We start from the raw sequence: 20653 nt of genomic DNA, 5'->3' as shown, positions 1-20653 counted from the left end.
GATGGGATCCCCAATGACTGTAGGCGCTAGAAGAGTCTCTCTCGTGGCACCGTGTCAAATGCTTTGCGGAAATCCACAAAGCAGCAATATAATCTCTTCTCCCGCGCCCTAGCCTGGTCAATCAGACATCTCAAAGCGAATATATGATCAATAGTGGTGCTCGCAGTCCCTCCTTCTCTGCATATGAGCTCAACTCTGCCTCGAAAGCCTGAAACACATCTAGACCTAGTGCTATAAGTATCTCTTGAAGCTTTTCCAAAGAAGTGGTCCTTCTTTTACACTATGAACAGTTAATTACCTCTGCTAATCAGTGATAAATCTAATCATTCAGGTGATTTTGGACCATTGGGGGTTTGATCATACCATTGGGGACCTACTAGAGCTTGCCAGAGCTTCATATTGAGAAAGCCCCTTGATTTCCCCCTCCGATGGTGCTCTACAAAATCAAGGTATTTTTGCACAATTAACAAAAAATTCTGTCACTAATACCTTGATTAGTGTTAATCATCTTAGGTTTTTACAACCATTCAATGGTTTATATCTGACATTCAAGTGTTGCTAAACCTCTATAACACTCAGCTGGTAGGCCCTCCACTAGTGCCCTATTAAAGAGGTGAGCAACAAAGGGTCTCAGTGTGTTAGTTGCATAAATAAGATGCTCACTCTCTATACCTGTGTGGTCAGCCGATCTCCCATGCTGTAACCGGCGGGTAGCTCTCTCTACCATCGAGGCGGTAAAGAAAGTAGAGGTGGTAGGGCGGGACTCTTTGTGGCTGTGGTATGGACGGGTGCTGAGGGATATGGTAGAGGCTCTTTGCATATGTGCCATGTATGTGGATCCTCAATCGGGGTACGAGGGCGAGGCTCTCTCATCCTGCGCCATGCAGTGGCTGCATCTCTGCTCATGAGTAGGTGGTATATATCCCAGTACTGTGCCTCCTCATATGCACGCCTCTTACGGCGTGTGAGGGTCCTCATTTGTCGGCTCTCGCCTCTCTCTCTCTAATGGTCCCCCGTACTCTCTGGGCACGGAGGTGTCTATATAGCTCTCTGCACTCATCATCATACCACCGATTCTGGGACATGCTCCCAGATCTATCTGTGTGTGCAATGTGTGTATGATTGGGGAACCTGTGGGTGGCGGCCGTATGTAGTAGAGATGACAACTGGGTGGTGAGTGTGTCTAGAGGTGACCGGGGATCCATCTGGAATAGCCCGTCATATACATGATGCTCATATATGTCTGCCAAGTCATGGGTGAAGTAGAAAGTTGTATGCGATGCCTGTGTGGGCTGTGTGGGTGCTGGTGTGGAGCTCGCCACAGTGACAGTAAGAGGTACAAGTGATCTGCACCAATAGGACAGGGGGGGATGGTGAAAGATGTCACTGCCTGTGTGGTCTCCATGGACCCCATGATGTAGTCCACTGTGCTACCCTCCCTTGATCGTGGAAAGCATGTCAGTGCTCCTGAATCCTGCCACTATCTCATCCCGTTATAAATAATGAGATGGTGTCGTGCTCCCAGCTCAAGTAAGTGATGACCATATCTGGTGTTATCCGGCCCCATGTCCTCTGACACCTTGCAAGCTCCCGTGTCCTCCACCTCTAGTGTGTGCATCACCTCGGGGTGCTCGAAATCATAAATGTCGCACTGTCAGCTCTGTGTCCGTGCATTGAAGTCCCCCATAAGGAGGACTTCCCCCAAGTTGGAGTAGTGTATGATCTCATCAAAAAGGACTGCATATGGTGACTCTCCCAATGGCCCTGTGTCCTCCTCCTCCCCTCTACTCTCCTCCTCTGCTGTCATGGCATATCTCGATCCTCTAGGAGAGAAGTAGCATACAGCAATGTATAACACCTTGTCTTTTGAGAGCTACAGTCTAATCCACATGTATCTAGCCTCCTGGTCACGTGCTACCACCTGTAGGTGCTCCTGTAGCTCTCGCTTGAAGAGTACCACTATACCTCCAGATCCTCTCGATGTGCTCTGCCGTGTGGTCCCCCTGAATGTAAACTCCCCCTGATAGCCCTCTACTTTGGGTAGCCCCCTCTCTGGGCTCTGGTGTGTCTCTGTAAGTAGTATGATGTCCCGTCCCTCCATGACCTCCTCCATCCTCCCAGGATGTGTCCAAAGCGCTCCATTGCAGTTCCAAATTGCTGTGCGTATCTGTGAATCTGGAACCTCCATAGCCGATGTCCCATAGGCCGCCTGGCACTAATCGGTGGCCTTGCCATCGATGATGACATGGCCATTGCAATAGAATGCTCTCTTGCCCTCTTTCCGGGCCTGTAGGACTCTCGGCATGCATGTTTTCCTGTGTTCTATATGCATCCTTGTAAGGTCGTCATCCAAATAGATGGGATCTCCTTGTAATCCTCGTAGAATCACCCTCTTCCTCATGAAGGTGACCCTCTCCGTCTCTCCTGCAAACTGTAGGATGAGGGCTCGCTTGTGTGTTGAGTCTTTCCCGGCTCTCCATGCTTTGGTGAAGGGGAGAGGGTCCCCTTCCTTGTAGCCGAGCTTCATGCATAGAAGCTGTCCATCTTTCTCAGGAGTGGAGTCGGGTGTCTGGCTAACTCAAATGTTGAGGCGGCGGGCATGCCTCATCTTCTCCTCAATGGTGGTGTGAATGATTTGGTGTTCTTCCCTTTGAGTCTCCTCCCTCACTTCTTTACGGATGTTCTTCTTCACCACTTCAACTCATCTTGACTGCTTGGCTTCGAGTTTTCCCTCCATGTCCTTTGTGATCTCCTTGGAGATCTCTTCTTTGATGGCCGTGAGAGTGTTGTCATTGATCTCCCCTTCTTCCTTCTCGGTGTTCTTGACGGCTACGAGTTCCACTTTCATTGATATCCGTCTTGCAAAAATGCATGTATTATAAAAATTTGAAAAAAAGAAAAATAAACATGACAACTACAAACCACAAGCTAGCAGTAGGCATCTATGGACTGAAAGAGAGAGTACCTTTTCATCATTTGCAGGGGAAGCCTCCAACACTTTTGCTTGGACATGAAATATTAGAGACGCCTTGATGCTGCAGATACCTTTCCAACCTATGGTTTGCATTTTGCAACATCATTGTCATCGTTTCTCCACCTGTAACCTTTCATCATTTCGCTCTGGTTGGTTGTTCAGGTCAAATGAGGCTTTCTCAAAAATGTATTCCTCAGCAGCAGATCTGGGTATACGAGCATAACCCTTGGAAAGACATTCCTTGAGAGATGGTCTAGCCAATGCTTCAAATAGTCTTTCCTTGCCTGGAACATCTTCATGAACAGACCGAGTCTCACCGTGTGGATTTGTCCAAGATCTTGCCTCTTTTCCTCCTGTTCTGCATGTGTGTTTCTTCACCGCATGACCTTCCTGGCCTTCTTCTGATTGACCCTTCTTGCGATTTGACATCTTTGTCTCATATCTCCTCTTCACTATCACACACATATTACAGGTACAAGAAGGCTGGTGCTTTGGGCTTTTACCACTAGGTGCCTGAGTGCACACTATGCAACCGCAACCGGGCCTGTGCCGTGGGTGTTTTGTTGTAGCCACTGGAGGTAATGGTTGATCATGGTCCTCTTCTAAAATTTCTGCATTTGCAAGAGCCTCAAGACCAGAAGGTGCTGCTTGTATCTCCGTCTCTTGTATCTCTTTCTTTCTTACTTCTGGAGAGAATCTCATTACAAAATAGTTTTATCAACGTGTATCAAGAGAAAGCAGCAACAACTCTCAACGACCAGAATCTTTTGTACCTTTGTCTCGGAAAATCCTGTCGACCTCCTCATTCTTTAGATCTTGAGGAGCAGTACAACTAGCCCTGTTCATAAACATGGAAACTCCATTATTGTCACTACATTGGGTACCATGTTGCAGCACCCTATGTGAGATATTCTTGGCTGATGCAAGAGCTTGAGGCTCTTTGTTTTTTTTCACGGATATTTTTTTTTCTTTTAGTTTTACTTTCAGTACCATGATGATGTATTCCATGGACATAATGTAACATTTTGACTCTCTCTCTCTCTCTCTCTCTCTCTCTCTCTCTCTCTCCCCTGGCAGAGTTTGCTGCAGCACCCATGGTAGTACAGGCACTCTTCTAGACAGTCACATACATTCACAAGATCAGTGCCATGCCCCCCTGAGACTCCTGAGGCTCGCCCTACAGTCCTCCCAGCAGCTAGCAGTAGATGGGCACGAGTCATGGTATAGCCGAGTATGCACCTGGCTCACGAGGCACGGACTCAGGATGGATCACCACTCCCCACTCCAGTATGACCCAGACTCCCCATTCATCAGGCTCTCTCAGGATAACAGGAACCGGGTGATCACATATGATTTATTGGGACTATACATACAAGATACCTGGATCACAACACATGATCCACTCTCACACAAGCAGCAATACTACATGGGTACTTTCATGAGGCTTACAGAGGATGGTTTCATACTGAGGGCCAGATATCTTGACATATACATGTCACATGCCATGTGGATTGCAGTGGGTCACTTGCGGGTGCCATCGCACCGCCTGAGGATAGAGATAGGGAGAGCCATGCAGATACCTCGTGAGGAGAGGATATGCATTTTGTGCTAGCAGCAGGTCGAGTCAGAGGTGTACTTCATATGTAGATGCACTGTATATTATGTGATTCGAGGGAGGTTCCACTGTCTCTTCAAAGAGGGGTTAAGACCCTTATCTAGGATCATGGATCACCTAGATCAGCGGTGCCTGGGCCTCTTCCTACTAGAGCTTCGCCGCCACCACAGAGCCTCACTGATTAGGGAGTCGAGACCCCATGGGAGACCCACACCCCAGCCCCATGTGACCATCACTCAGTTCTTCCGACCATGAGAGGATGCCCCACCAGCTATGGATGACATACCCACAGCCTCATCGAGCCACACATTCTCGAGTGCCCGAACCCCCGCTAGACCCCACTCTGGCGCGTGTCACGACTCTGTAGCCACCTAGGGTCCCCACATGAAGTGTTCCCCGCAACAACAAATTGTCCACTGCAACAACGTGACTGTGTGGCAATCACAGTGAGTCAATCATCAAGTGGAGATGCACCACCACAACCGGCACAAGGAGGTGCATTGAAGGCTCCGACAGAGCTGATAGCACCGACTAACACTCCAAAGGCATCTCTAGAGATAGGAGATTCTAGCAAAGGCTATGCTGCCACCTCAAGGCATACACCAAAGATAGGAGATGCCCATCAGCTTGAGCTGTGTCGTCCTCTTCATTGTGACCTCTACTGAGTCTACACAGTACAGTGAAGGACATGTATCAGTGTTCTATGAGTAGTGCAAGTGTTTTCGTTCCTTCCGCAGTCTCGTCTCTTCTTGTGTTGTGTTCCACTACATAGTGTCTTCTGTGTTGCGCCGTGAGCATCTAGAACTCTGGACATACTGTCCAAAGAAGAACCACCAGAGTGTGTGCCGGGCAACCAGCCCTGCTACACTAAAATTTGGCACGCCCGGTGGGGCTCTCGAAACTGGGAGTCCTGATAGCTCACCCAAGAAACCTCCTTCACCTCTTCCTATGGCGGCTAACCTTGGTAACCCCACCCTTGGCAACGCGGGAGGCCAAGCCAACCCTCCTTGTCCAGCCAGAACCCCTTTCCACGGTGCTGGGCCGAGTCAACTTCAAGCTTCCCACCTTCAAAGGATCATCCATTGAGGATGTGGATGACCACATTTGACGGTTTATCTCCATTTGTAAGAGCCGAGGTCTGGAGCAGGAGGATGCCTTCTTGATGCTCTTCCCGTCCACTCTCCAAGGTTCTGCAGACAAGTGGTTCATTCAATTTCCAATCGATCACTTTGCAGATTGGACCACTCTAAAGGACACCTTCCTCCGGACCTTCTGTCTTGGGACCGCATTCTCCAAGAGCTAGGGAAGCTCCAACTGCTACTAGGGGAGAGAGTATCAGAACTCATGACACGGACCACAATGCTGGTGGCCCGCTTACAGACCTACCTTGGCAACTTCGTGCTGCGTCACTAGGTGACACAAGCCTTACCCAGGTCCCCACCCAACAGAAGATTCGGGAGAGTCAGTCCACACTAAAAACATTGTTGGAATTCCAGGAGCTAGCCTCCCAACTTAAAAAATGCACAACTCATGGTTGAGTATGATGTCGGCTCTATACATCCAATGGTGACACAATCGGCGGATGACCCGGTGGCTCAGCTGAAGCGGGAGCTAGAGTCACTCAAAGTGAGCCAAAAACCTCCTCGCGAGGAAAATACCTTGCTCCAACTCAAGGGAGATTGAAGAATTGAAGACCCAGCACAAAGTCAAGAAGGAAATGTGGTGTGCTATATGCCAGTCACTTGGACACACCGTCCAAGAATGCCCAAAAAGGAAGTATTGCTGCTTTTTTGAAAAAGGAGGACATGAAGATAAAGATTGCTACTACCTCAAGAGGTTCCGTCAACTTCATCAACCACACACTCCTCATCCCGCCTCAGCACTCCCTAACCTTGCCCATTATACCACAACTGCCATTGCCGTTCCACAACCCTTCCATGTTGCTACACCTCCTCCTTGCCCACCCACTCCCCAGGTGACCTACCTTCCACCACTTATCCCTAATCCTCTTGCACCAACTACCTTGGCAGCGGCCCCCATGAACCGTCCTATTTGCCCTTCCCAACCTCCCGTCCTTTGCTATAGATGTGGGGAATACGGTCATCTACCCTTTCCTTGATGGTTCTCCACCCTACTGGCATTGTCCGGAATCCAAGAATCATTATACTAGGGATTGCCCCAAGCAAAGGGCATCCACATCCTCCAACTTCACATTTCCAACCCCAACCACCAACTTAGTCTCTGTAGGACATCCTCCATCCATAGGACATCCTCCGTCCACTTGCCAACCTCCCTCTCTCACTCTTGGAGTGTCCGTCACAACCCCAACACCTACCCATGAGGATCCACCATCCACCACAATGGTCACTAGATCACAAAGGAAGGCCATGCCTAAAGAGCAACAAGGGGATGAGCCAAATGATAAAGCCCTGCCCGCCCCCCCGCATAGTCATAGATCAATCCTTCTTGCAGGCCTTCAAGGGCCTCCACAACCAACCTTCCGTGTCGAACACACCACCTACCCCCTTTTCCACATTTCAAACCACAACTTACACCTTTCTCTATGGAGGATATACTCAAGGGAAATACCATGTCAATGAACCTCTTTGATCTGCTCTGGATTAGCCCAAACGTCCGACAATGTCTCAGTACACTATTGGATCAACTCAATGGTACGACCACCAATTTTAGTGGTAGACAGTATGGTGGGTTTCCCCTTCCCTCCGGTGTTGCCAGTTGCATGGGTATTAGCTGTACCAATCCCTCCACTACCAGAGCCCCCGCCTCTCTGTGGAGATTCATGGTACCCCACTATCTGGGACAATTGTCAATGGTTGCTTTGGGGTAAACCTCATGCCGGAATTCACACTCCATGCAGTACCAACTTCTGTGTTTGGATGGCCAACCAACGGGAGGTGATCCCTATCGGCCTAGTAGAAGGTGTCACTGTAGTAATCAAGAGGATTCCATTCTTACTCGACTTTGTGGTGATCCGGCTTCCTGAAGTCAAAGGGGCCTACTCTTTACTCATTGGTTGTCCCTCGCTTAGGAGTACATGTGTTCTACATGATTGGGGTTCAAGCCGATTGTGGATTCCTCAAGAGCATGGCCCACAAGAACTCGAATTGGAGGAAGGTCTGGATCAAGCGATCCGTGGTGCCACATTAGCCCCCATTCCTTCTTCCAACTCTCCGACGACCACTTCTTTGCTGATGACAGAAGAAGGCCTTGTTCCCCATGCTGATGAGTCGAAGCGACTTGACTGGCTCCAGGCAACAAAAGACCTGACATCCTACATGGTGGACATCATGGAGATACCACACGCTTCCACTAAATTCTCTAAGCGCTATGAGGCTTTATGCCTAGGAGAACCAGTCACGGATGGCCACAAAGAACATAAGATGGCCAAACCTCTCCCGAGCATAACAAAAAATCCCCCAACAACAACTCCGGCCACTATTCCAAAGACTCAGCAGAGAGCCCCACCACAAATGTCTGAGGACACACCAACTTTCCCGATGGGGAAGTGTCCTAAGTCTTGGATGGAAGACCACTATGGAACCTTCCCAATTTACCACCACCCTGCCCACAACCCCGACCTCCTCTCCAAAGGAGATGAGATAACTCAACCTTCCATCTTGCCAGGGCCATGTCCAGGAATTCGATCTCGGCACTTCTGAGGAGCCCCGGCCCATCCTGTTAGCTTCTTGGCTGTGGGACCATTCCGCCCTCCTCGACCAAGCTGCTGCCTTCTTCCAATCCTATAAGGATGTCTTTGCAAGCCTAACCCCATCCATTAGGGGAAGGTTGAGGTCTATAGGGGCCCTTTAAGCTGCCATATTATGATTTTAATGACTTTTTGTTAAAATGTTAAGTTTTTTTGGCGGCCACTTCATCTTCTCTTTTACCTTCGCCACCTTCTCGAACATCTGCTGGCGAACAAAAAAGACCTCCACGTATCTCTTCAAGCTGGCCACCTTATTTAGTGTATATATATTTTAATTTTTTTTTTCAAAAGCCACACTAATGGCCACCATCCCAACCTTAATGCTTTGCTTCACCTTGATATATGGCGCCTACGACTTTCCAATACACGAGTTGCCCACGGCCACCATCATCAGCATCTCAACTTACCAAACATGACCAATTCAGTCGGTGCCCTGCTTTTAGTAATAACCCGCACACCATATTGTTGCCATAAAACTCTAGATCTCCAGCATTCACTCCCAAAAAAAACACATGCATAAACCAGCTCACTACCAAACCATTCAGCCTATACATTTGCCAGGGCATTCAGGGCAAAGTTTTATTGCACACCACGCATCCCATATGTACACGGACTCAAAACATCTTTACAGAAAAACGCCTGACAGATGGCGACTTGGTTATATCCACTAAACCCATCCATAAAGTTGTAGAGGGCATGCCCACCACCATCCTTTAAGACTCGATCCATGAATGGAAGGGGAAATCCATCCTTGATAGTGGCTTTGTTGAGAGACCAGAAGTCCACACAGACACAGATCTTGTTGGTCTTCTTCTTGGGCGAGATCACCATAGGGGAAAGCGACTCAGAGTGCTCTATAGGGGAAATGATTTGGGCGTCCTCCATTTTTTCCAACTCCACCTTAACAGCCTCTACGTACTTTGGGTTGAGCTTGTAGGTGCACCCACGAACGGGTCAAGTGTCCTCCTGGAGAGGAATGGTGTGGACACCAATGGCGGCTGGAACACCTTCCAAGTCCTTGTATGTCGTACCTATGGTTCCTGCTGCAGGTTCTGATGAGGAATTGCGACAGGATATGAAACAGATAGTTGATCTTATGAAGAATTTGAGCTTAAATTTAATGGGAAGTACAGGTGGTGGACGTGGTAGAGGCCGAGGCAATAATCATGAAGGGGGAGATGGACAAGCAGGGTATGGACGTGGTCGCGGTAGGGGCCGTCGTTTCATCCCTACATGCTGGAACTGTGGTGAGCTTGGTCATCTGAGCACAGATTGTGATAAGCCTCAGAGAATGGGTGGTGATATGTACCCACTACCTTCACAGTTACCTGACAGGTCAAATGATTATGGTATTGATATCAGGGATCAAGCAGGCCCTAGTGGAATCACAGCTGAGGAGAAGGGGAAGGCAAAAGTCATGAATGTTGTTACTCTGGAGAATGTTCAGGTGAGAGAAGAAGGGGATGTGATGCCTTTTGGCAAGCGCACAACGGATGAAAGAGAAGGAAAGGGGGTGGCTGGACCCAGCCGTAAGAAGGGGAAGCAGCAGGAAGGAGAAGATGTGAAAGCCAAAAGGAAACGGAAGCCTCGTAGAATGTTCCAGGTGTCAGACTTCCCACTGGGGGATGGGCAAACCAGCTATGACTTGAAATCTGATTTGGTGAACAGGAAGGCCAACATCACCTTTGGGCAGTTGGTGGAGATGGTGCCAAAATTGAGAAGGCAATGGAAGGGACTTGTGAATCCAATGGAAAAGGAGTCAGAGAAGAAGTCAGTCAAAGTACTATCTTTAGAAGAGCTTCCAGATATTTGCCCTATTGTGGAGGTGTGGAGTAAAGGTAGGAACCTTGGTCAGGCCTATATAGATGGAGGAGCTCAAATCTGTGTGATTACCCAATCATGTGTGGAGCAGTCAGGCTTGAGGGTGTCTGGGGTTTCTGGTTTTCGAATCAGGATGGCTAATCATCAAAAGGTAAAATGTCTTGGTATGATAAAGGAATTGGAAATTGAAGCTTTTAATGTCAAAGCTACTGCAGATTTTCATGTGATGCCTGCGGGTCTTGGTGCTTTTCCAATTATTCTTGGACGACCCTGATTGCGAGTGGTGGGTGCAGTACAGGACTGGAGGTATGGGACCGTTTCTTTGCACAATAAGTGGGGTAATAAAAAATCTTTTGAGATGCATAGTAGGAGATCTTTGAATGATGTGTGGGAGAGGCCACAGGATTCGAGTGAAGAGGAAACTACCACCAGTACTTCTGAATCAGAGATGGATTCATCGACTATTGCTTCTAGTGGAGAAGAGGCAGATGTGGCCTTCCTGATATCAGAGCAAGAAGGTAATGAAGATAAAGAAGTGCATGAAGTGGGTGCTAAGGGAGAAGATACTTTGGGGTCGTATGAAGTGATCGAGGAATTACTGCAGCCAAAGATAGAAGTGAAGAAGAAGCAGGAGCTGATTGAAGGAATGCTGAGTCCGGATCTCTCGAGTGGAGAAAAGGTTAGATATGTTAATATGCTGTCTCATTTTCCAGAATTGTTCCTCACCTCTTATAGGGAGATTCGAGGATTTAAAGGGCCAGATTTGAGGATTGAATTGAAAGAAGGTGTAAAAAAAGTTAGGCAGAAGCTTCGCAGGATGGGACGAGAACAAATGCAGGCCCTGAGAGAGGAAGTTGATAAGCTGTTGAGTGCAGGTTTCATTACACCAATGGATACAGCTGAGTGGGTAAGTCCTACAGTGGTGAGTCCAAAGAAGGATGGCAGATGGCATATATGTGTGGATTTCAAGCCTTTCAATGCTGCTACAAAGAAGGATTCTTACCCCCTACCTTTTTTGGATGAGATCTTGGATACTGTAGCTGGATATGAAAGATATAGTGTTTGTGATGGGTATTCAGGTTATTTTCAGTTAAAGATTGCAGAAGAAGATCAGTGCAAGACGACTTTCATTACACCGTGGGGGTGTTTCTGCTACAAAGTTCTTCCTTTTGGATTGATGAATGGGCCAGCTTACTATCAGAAAAGGGCAAATTGGGTATTATCTCCTTTTTTGAACAAGTTTGTCCAGGATTTTATTGATGATTTTTGTATATACAGCTCCAGGCAAGAGCATTGTGATAAGCTGGCTACAGTTTTTCAGCGTTATGATGAGTGTGGTGGTCAATTAAATCCAAAAAAGTGTTTTTTAGCTCAACCGAGGGTGAAGCTCTTGGGCCATGTTGTTTCAGAGAATGGTATTGATCCGGATCCTGATAAAGTCAAGTCTCTTCTTCTTCTTCCTACACCAAAGAATACAAGGCAACTGGCTACTTTTGTGCAAAAGGTGAAGTATATGGCTCGATATATCTCTCTATCTTCACAGTTGTTATATCCTTTGCAGCAAGCAACAAAGCATGATCCTTTGCATTGGACGGAGGAGTGTGAGGTGGTTTTCCAGAAAGTGAAAGAGGTGTTGGGTGCTATTCCTACAATGCAGGCGCCTAACTGGGAACAGGTATTTTATGTCAATCCTTCAGTAGGTGAAGATGCAATTGGAGCTATGTTGTTACAGAAGGGGAAAGAATCACATTATATGCAACCAGTCTACTGTGCTAGCAGAGTAAAACTTGCTAGAGAAAGGTTGTTATCAGAGGTGGAACTTGTTATGGTTAGTGTACTATATGCATGTAGGCGGTTCCGCCATTACTTGTTGCCTCGCCCCTTTGTGTTTTTGACGAGCTACACTTTTTTGCCTCAGTTGATAAATGGCACAAATTTATCTAAAGCTATGATGAAGTGGGTGATTGAGTTGCAGGAATTTACTTTCTCATTCTTGGTGGAAGAGAGTACCAGGGCTACCTTAGCTGATCTACTGACATATAAGGAGAGTCCTCTTCTTATAAAGGAGGAAACCATCAAGAACCCAGTTGAGGATGCGGCTGAATTGGTGAATGCACACTTATTATATTTTGATGGTTCTTACAGGAAAAGCCATGATGCAGTCTCAGGAGGTTTGGTGCTTTATGATCCACAGGGTTGCCTTGTTTTTAACAAGGGTGTTAAAGTGGATGCACATAGCAATAATGAAGCGGAGTATCTGACTTTGGAAGTTGGATTGCAAATATGCTTGAAGCATGGTGTACACAGGATTCGCATTCGTCGAGGAGATGCATTGCTTGTGGTAAAACAGGTATTGGAAGTTTGGAAGTCAAAAAATATGTTACTCAAAGGAATGTGTTTCAAGATTAAAGGTTTGCTGAAGGAATTTAAAGCTTGGAGTCTTAAGCATGTGGATCGAGGCCATAATGAAGAGGCTCATGAAGCAGCCCAGGAAATGATTGGTGAAGTTTTTGTTCTTAAAGCTCATACATCATTTTATTGTGGCAGGGAGAATTTACAGGATATTGAGGAGTTCTTGTTAACCGGGATAATTCCTAATGGTATTGACAAATCAAAAAAATATGGTTTCATCAGGAAAGTTGCAAGGTATGTGATGGTTGATGATGCTTTGTATTTGAAAGGAATTGATTTGATAATGCGACGGATCCCTTGGAAGGAAGAAATCTACAAAATTCTTAAGGAAAACCATGAAGGAGCATGCGGTGGACATTTTGCCTCAAAGATTACCTTGCATAAGGTATTGCAGGAAGGTTATGTATGGCCAAGTGTACATAAGGATGTTAATCATTGGTGCAGGTCATGCAAACAATGCCAAGCTCATAGTAGACGGATATTAAAGCCTGAGATGAGGAAGACAATTCTTGCTTATGATGTTTTTGAAAAATGGGGAATTGATGCTGTTGGACCATTGCCTATTACTAGCCGAGGGAAGTGCTACATCTTGACTGCAGTTGATTACCTTTCTAGATGGGCAGAAGCAAAGGCAGTGAAACAAATTACTGCTAAGGAGGTGGCAAAGTTTGTATATCAGGATATTTGTTGTAAATTTGGCGTGCCATTGGAATTGCTTTCTGATCAGGGTCCAGGTTTCAGAGCAGAGCTTATGGATTATTTGTGTATAAAGATGAAGATCAGTCGCAGTTTTACCACACCTTACTATCCACAGTGTAATGGCTTGAATGAGCATTTCAATGGTGAGTTGATCAAGATTTTATCTAAGGTGACAGAGCAACAAGGCAAGAATTGGGATCTGGAATTGCTTGCTGCCTTGTGGGCATACAGGACAGCAATTAAGACTGGTATGGGTTTCACTCCATTTCATCTTGTTTATGGGAAGGAAGCCTTATTGCCTATTGAGGTGGAGATACCAGCTGTTAAAATGTTGAAAAAGCTTTTGGAAGAACCTAAAGATGCCCTTAAAGAGCGGCTGTTATATTTACAAGAAGCACAGCTAAACAGGGATAATGCTTTGAAGCATTATGAAGATATGCAGGCAAGGACGCTGGAGAAGTTCAACAAGAAAATTAAAAGCAAAGGAATTATGAAGGATGACTTGGTATTACGTTATAATAGCAGGCTGGATAATGCCTTTCATAAGAAGTTTCAAATTAAGTGGGAAGGACCTTTCAAGGTGATGCAAGGATTTGCAAATGGTACCTATCAATTGGCAGATTTAGATGGGACTTTACATGCTTCCAGGGTAAATGGATACAGACTGAAGAAGTATTATGCACGTTTGATGGTGATTGTACAGGATGCAGTGTCTGAAGATGTGATTTCAGATGAAGGGCAGTTTTTGGATATGGATTTAGGTCTTAAAATGCTTTTTACTGCTGATCATGAATGATTCAGCAGGCTGGGGGTTGGGCAAAGTATGCAGACAGGCGAAGCAGTAAGAGATAGCCGCTTGGTGCTTGGAGGCGTGGGAGCCGTGTGTGAAGCACAAGGGGGTACTATTGCAGCCAGAGGTTGGCGAGTGAGAGGCAAGGCAAGGTTGTGCCGCCTGGAAGACCAAGGACTGGCGAGTGATAGCTAAAGGGTTGCAGGCGTGTTGGACGTGGGCAGAGCCTGGCTGGAGTGCAGCGTGAAGGTGAAGTGAGGAGCCGCCTTGTACGTGAGGAGCGGGCTGGTGATTGCAAAGGCAGAGAAGCTGCTAAAGGGTTGACAGTCGCGAGGAAAGCTGCATGGGGTGCCGCCTCAGAGGTGACTAGTATTGGTGCAGCTGCTGGTTTTCTACTGGGAGGTGGCCGTCTTGGTTCAAGGCCTCTGGTGTGAAACCAAGAGAAAGCTTTGGGCAGTGTGTGTGTGAGTTGTTTGCTGAGAGTGTGTGATAAAGGAGAGTGCGAGGAATAGTGGGTTGAAGCTTATAAATTGATAAAATTTATGTGACCCCTTGTAAATGGACAACAGGGTTTGTGTTGATGATATGTGAGTGGATAGCCTTGCTGACAGATAAAAGGCTTTTATAATGAGATATGTGAGCTGTTGAAACTGCCTTTCTTTGGGTATCTCTCGGTGGTAGAGAGAGAGAGAGAGATTTTTCTTTCCAGCTAGAGAAGCTGGTGGTGCCCCTTGTGCTTGTGAGTGTTCCGAAGGTGGTGAGTCGGCGAGCTATAGCGGCCTTCCTGTGTTCCTGAGCTGCCTCACACCATCCACCTAGACGACCGTGCCAAGTCCGCTTTTGTCACCCAATGCGATACCTACGTCTACAACCAGATGCCCTTGAAGCTGTGTAACGCTCCGGCCACTTTCCAACGGCTCGTCACCAATATCTTTAGGGAGTACCTCCTCAGCTTTCTCCATACTTTCCTTGATGATATTTCTAATTTCATGGGCACACAACTTGTCTCTAGGCTAGAGGCCTTTTCAAAACATCTCTCTTAGTTAGCTCTGGTCTTTGCCAATTGTCGCTCCTCCCGGTTCTGCCTTAACTCCTTTAAATGTCATTTTTTAGTGGTCCAAGGCACCCTCCTAGGTCAGATCATCTCTTCCGACGGCTTGCCTCCTGACCTCGAAAAAATAGTTGCCGTCCTTCGCCTTCCTCCTCCAATCAGCCCCAAAGGCACCCAGGTTTTCGTCGGACACACCGTCTACCGTCGTCATTTCATCGACATGTATGCCGACGCGGTCCTTTCCCTCACCCGCCTAATAATCCATCCACCATCTTCCAGTGGTCCTACCCGGCCTCTAATGCATTCTCATACCTTAAAAAACGCATGTTCTCATCCCACCCGATCGGACGATAATCTTCCATGTCCATACAGATGCAAGTTTCACTGCTGTGGTGGGCACAGTCCTTACTCAGCTCAGTGAGAAATACAAGATGGACAGACCCATCTATTATGCCAGTCGCCTCCTCACACCCACTGAACAGACCTACACCACCACTGAGAGGGAAGGCTTGGCGATTGTGTATGCTTGCCAGAAGTTCCGCCACTATCTCTTGGGCTCCCACTCCATCGTCATCTTGGACCACCATGCTCTAAAGTATCTTCTCAATAAACCACAGGTGGCTGGTCGTGTTTGGCGGTGGGCTGCTGATCTTCCAAGAATTCGACTTTGAGATCCTCCTCCGACTAGGCAAACATCATGTCATGGCGAACCACCTTTCCCGCATCGACACAGGGGAGCCTGCAATAGGTATTGAGGATGACCTTCTTGATAGTGTTCTTTTCAAAGTTGATGCTGCCCCGGGTTGGTACGGCGATATCCTTGCTTTGCTTTCCACAAGAAACTTTCCAGTGGGTGCTAGCTCCACGGACAAGTGCCGGCTTCTGGTAAAAAGCCGCCCCTTCCAAATCATAGCTAGCCAACTCTACCAGGCTGGTCATGATGGTGTTTTATGCAGGTGTGTCAGTCCTCATGAAGTGCCACAGCTAGTCGAAGATGCACACTCTAGACCTAGTGGTGTTAACTATCCCGGCCACATCTTGGACACCCTTCTGTTCCAGCATGGCCTGTGGTGGGCCCACAATGTTCAAAGATTCCATTCAGTTTACCAAATCTCGTGACACTTGCCAATGGTGCGGGCCCAAACCTACCCATCAAAATCACCGGCCTTTCTGAATTTCCCTCGCTTGACAAATGGGATCTTGATTTTGTGGGGTATCGACCCAGTGGCACACCCCGGTAGATGCAAATACATTCTTGTCGCCACCGATTACGCGACCAAGTGGGCAGAAGGCCACGCCACCAAGGATTGCACGGCCAAAACGGTGGCTCGTTTTTTATATGAGCACATCCTTGTCTACTTTGGTTGCCCCTTATAACTCACCAGTGAGACAGAGGTTCCCACTTCGTCAATGAAGTCATCACCACCTTATTGTGTAGCTATAAGATCTTCCACCGCAAGTCATGTGCTTATTACCCTCGAGCCAATGGGTAGGCCGAAAGCACCAACAAGGTGCTCTGTCACTTACTCCAAAAGAAGTGCCATCAATATCCCAGTCAATTGGTCAGAGGCCCTTCTCGGCACCTTGTGGGCTTATAGAACCGCTTTCAAAGCCACTACACGGCAACAACCCTTTTCAACTGGTCCGCGGCTTGGAGGCCATTCTACCCTTTGAATTCAACCACGGGGTCATACAAGGTCGGCCTCTCGCCAAGACAACACTACCCACAGTGCTTCAATGCTCCGTCTCACCATTCTAGATGAAACCCGAGCATTCACCATCTAGGCTTTGGAGGTGGAACAAAACATAAGGAAAGCATGGCATGACCGCCATCTCAGGAGGCCTCAGTTTCAGGACGGCCAAATGGTCTTGGTGTACCAAGCCTGTTATTTGAAATGGGTAAAGAAGCTTGTTCCGGCTTGGGAAGGATCATTCATCAAATTCTTCCTCAGGGCACAATGCAACTCTGCACTTTTGATGGCCTGCTTCTCCCACTAGTCAACGGCTCCAGGATCAACGCTTATCACCCCGAACCCTCCCTTGCACCTTTTTCTTCTCCACAGCCCAAACCCTTAAAAAATTAAAAAAACCTTCATGCCCTGCTCATCCACTAACCTTCTTCCTTTCGACCATCCGTCAACCACGCCAACCCCCTTTTTTGCACTCGTACCATCCGCTAACCCCCTTCTTTGGTGTCATCCGCTAGCTCCTTCCACCATCTGCGCCCTCCGTTGGGTGCTCTCCGCTCGAACCTCCGTGTCCCCTCGACTATCCGCCCACCCTTGTTCCACCTGCCCATTCCCCTTGATGACTATCTGTTCCCCCTTCATTGATCCTCCACTTCACCCCCCTCCATCGACCCTCCGCTTTCCCCTCTCTCGACCATCCGTTCTTCCCCCTCGTTCGGCGACCATCTTAACCTCCCCTCTTTTTTCAACTATCCACCTCAACCTCCTCGCGACCATCCACTCAACCCCCCCCCCCTCCAAGAATGTTCGCCCCCCCCTCCCCTTGCGACCATCCAACCGCCCACCCCTACTCTTGTCTGTCCACCCAACCCCCTCCCTTTACCGACTGTCCACCCCATCAAACCCTTCGTCGCCGCCCAACCCCCCTTTTTTGGCATACTCGATTCTCCCCTTCATCGATTGTCTGCCGCCCCCCACACCTCTCATCAACCATCCGCCTCAACCCCACCCTCTTGACCTTCCGCCCTTCACACCACCCTTTGACTATCCGCCTTTCCCCCTTTTTTTGACGGCTGTCCGCTGACCCTCCCGTTTTGACCATCTACTTTCCCTCCTCACCAACCCATCCGCTTTCCCCCCTCACCAACCCAGCTGTTTTCTCCCTCTCTCGGTTATCCACCTAACCTTCCCCCCTTTTGTTGACCATCCGCCCCACCTCTCTTGGCGACCATCCATTCCCTCTCCCCTCTCGACCATCCGTCCCTCCCTCGACAGTCCGCCATCCACCCCTCTCCCTCTTTGCGACCATCCGCCCCCTCCTTCCCTCTTCGTGACTATCCACCATCCGCCCCGCTCCTTCCCTCTTCGCGACTATCCACCATCCGCCCCCCTCCCCCCCCCCTCTCTCTCTCTCTTGTCAAACCATCCGCCCCTCTATCTTCTCGAACCTCCGCCCACCCTCTTCTTGACCATCCGCCCCCCCGCCCACTTGTCTCACTCATCACCCACCCTTCTGCTATCTCACCCCCCCCCCCGCGGCTATCCGCCTATCTTTCCTCCTCTCGCGACTGTCTGCCTCAACCCCCACCCCTCGACGGCCCGCCGTCTACCCGCCAGACCCTCTCTTTTTCGATTATCCGCTCCCCATCTCTTCTCGACCCCCATCCCCCCTCTCTTGTCGACCATCTGGCTCCAACCCCGTTGGAGCCAGATGTCCGTCCCCAAAACCTCCTTTGTCGACCTTCCGCCTCCCAACCCCCCTTTGCCGACTGTCACCTCCCTTTTCGTTGATTATCCGCTTGTTGGACTCACACACTCACACATAGAATTAGGGTTTCTTGCAGATTAGGGCACCAAGGTTTACATGCCCAAAACAAGCATGCCAAAGCTCTGCATCATGCATAGCAGGAGTGTGGGCAGCCGTTGTATGTGCATCATAAGTACACTTGTCATAGCTGTCCAGCTTATACAAGCCATTGTATTGTATTTTGGAAGTGACTACTGCATAACCCTTTGATGGGTCTTTCACCAAACACTTCCCATCTTCAAATTCAACCTTTAAACCTTGGTCATTTATGGCTGAGACGGAGAGCAGATTTTTCTTTGTCCTCGGAACATACAACACTTCTGTCATACATATATTTGCACCATTGGCTGCTATGACATTGCCAATTCCCTTTACTAGATAAGTGGTATGATCTGCACATGATATAGTGCAGCCATTAGAAGTGGGCGTGTGTCATCAGCACACACAATGCCCCAAAGCCCTTTGGCTACTAGCAAGTTACGGATCATGATACTCCACAAGGAGTAGTTTTATCCATCCAACTTGTCCTCCTAGGTGAGCACACCAAATACATCTGTAGCATTTTGAACCATATAGACAAAATACACTTGCAAGCAAACCAAGCACCTCCCCTTTGAGGTGTTGTTGGTTGTATGGTAAGTGGATGTGTCGTCACCACACACCACACACCATGCCCCAAAGCTCTTTGGCTACCAGCAAGTTACAGATCATGAAACTCCACAGGGAGTAGTTTGATCCATCCAACTTGTCCTCCTAGGTGAGCACACCAAATACATTTGTAGCATTTTGAGTCATGTAGACAAAATACACTTGCAAGCAAACCACCCACCAATGTGCACTGCCAGGCAACCAAATGTCCTATGCAAGCTTTTGCTTGCAGCCTCAAGCAAGTATAAACCTGCACCAAATTGTCCAAGTACACTCAATGTGTATACATATGTGACAAATCACTGTTGTAATCCCTTGTTACATGCTCCAAACTGAAAAGCCTCAATTTTTATGCATTATAATTGCTTCAATGTGCAGTTAATTGCCCAATTTTCACAAAAGCCCCAAATTTTTGCAACTCAAAGAGGCTCAATTTATTGATTTTGACCTCAATTTGAAAACCCCCCAAATTCCAAGCAAAGCAGCATGTTCAATTTTGCATCAAATTGAGAAATCCCCGAAATTTCAAAGGGCAACTCACAAAAACCCCCAAATTCTTACACTTGCAAGTGTCTGCAAATTGATATTTGTAAAATCAAAATTTTTTACCTACACTCTGACCTGGAGAGCTGTAGTCCACTTGAGGTGGAGAGGAACTGGAAGCACGACTCTGACTTCTGGCTGATCCTGTCTCCGGTCTTGAAGTGAGAGTAGAGGCTTGCTGGTGGGAGCAAAGGGGGAGTTGCATGCGGCGAGATGAGGAGAGTTGCAGCAAGCGAAGACAGCGAGCTGCGGAGTGGTCTTGACGGACGGTGTAAGTATCGAACGGAAGAAGCAAAGAAATCTTCAAAATTCTGTCAAGTGCCACAACATAGAAAGAAAGGTAAGCATATAGCTAAGGAGTTCAAAGGAGGAGGAAGGACGGTGCGGTTTACACCATATAATGCAGACAAAGCCCTCACTTTTATCCCCGCCAATTTGATATTGGCTTTTGGTTCTAAAAACTATTCGGAGTCATCCAAGATCTGCATGGCTAGTTTACATCTTACAAACACAAACAATGCATGGTGGGGTGCGCTCATGGTTGTGAGAACATCTCCCAAGAAATGGAAAGACTTCAAGAAGCAGTTTTATGATTAGATTTTACCTAAGAAGTTTGAGGATGCTGAGCACCTTGCATGGAAACAGGTGAGACAACTACAAGAAGAAATTTTGGGATGCATATCTCAAGATTACTCCTTTTAAGGAGATTTTTGGGAGGTCTAAGTTGAGAAAGTATTGGGCCGGCCAATGAGGTGATAGCTCAAGTGGTGAAGGTGTTTGCCTAGGACCAAGAGGTCTTGAGTTCAAAACCCCCCTTGGTGCTTCCTCGGCGGCATCACCTACGGGCGGCTGCCTATGAGCGGTGAAAATTGGTAACG

At 47.8% G+C, this 20653-nt stretch overlaps 1 protein-coding gene across 5 annotated transcripts in view; it reads right to left on the bottom strand.

Moving 5' to 3' along the window:
* LOC147609445 (B3 domain-containing protein Os07g0679700-like) overlaps positions 1 to 20653 on the bottom strand; it is a 132175-nt gene that overhangs the window by 6618 nt on the left and 104904 nt on the right. For 3 of the 5 annotated variants that reach the window (XM_086787508.1, XM_086787511.1, XM_086787509.1), the window contains 2 exons: positions 3748 to 3812; positions 2966 to 3660 (listed from right to left, as the gene is read on the bottom strand). The exons of the other annotated variants lie outside the window; for them this stretch is intronic. In XM_086787508.1, coding sequence (XP_086643634.1) covers positions 3083 to 3660; positions 3748 to 3812 — 643 coding nt within the window. In that variant the 3' untranslated portion in view covers positions 2966 to 3082. The remainder of the gene's footprint in view (positions 1 to 2965; positions 3661 to 3747; positions 3813 to 20653) is intronic. 5 annotated transcript variants of the gene reach the window in all.

Source organism: Cibotium barometz, chromosome 51, assembly GCF_041138505.1.
Source record: "Cibotium barometz isolate CiBa-2024 chromosome 51, ASM4113850v1, whole genome shotgun sequence".
Classification (NCBI taxonomy): Eukaryota; Viridiplantae; Streptophyta; class Polypodiopsida; order Cyatheales; family Cibotiaceae; genus Cibotium; species Cibotium barometz.
The sequence above is the reverse complement of the archived record's forward strand: the minus strand, read 5'-3'. Positions and strand labels throughout refer to the sequence as shown.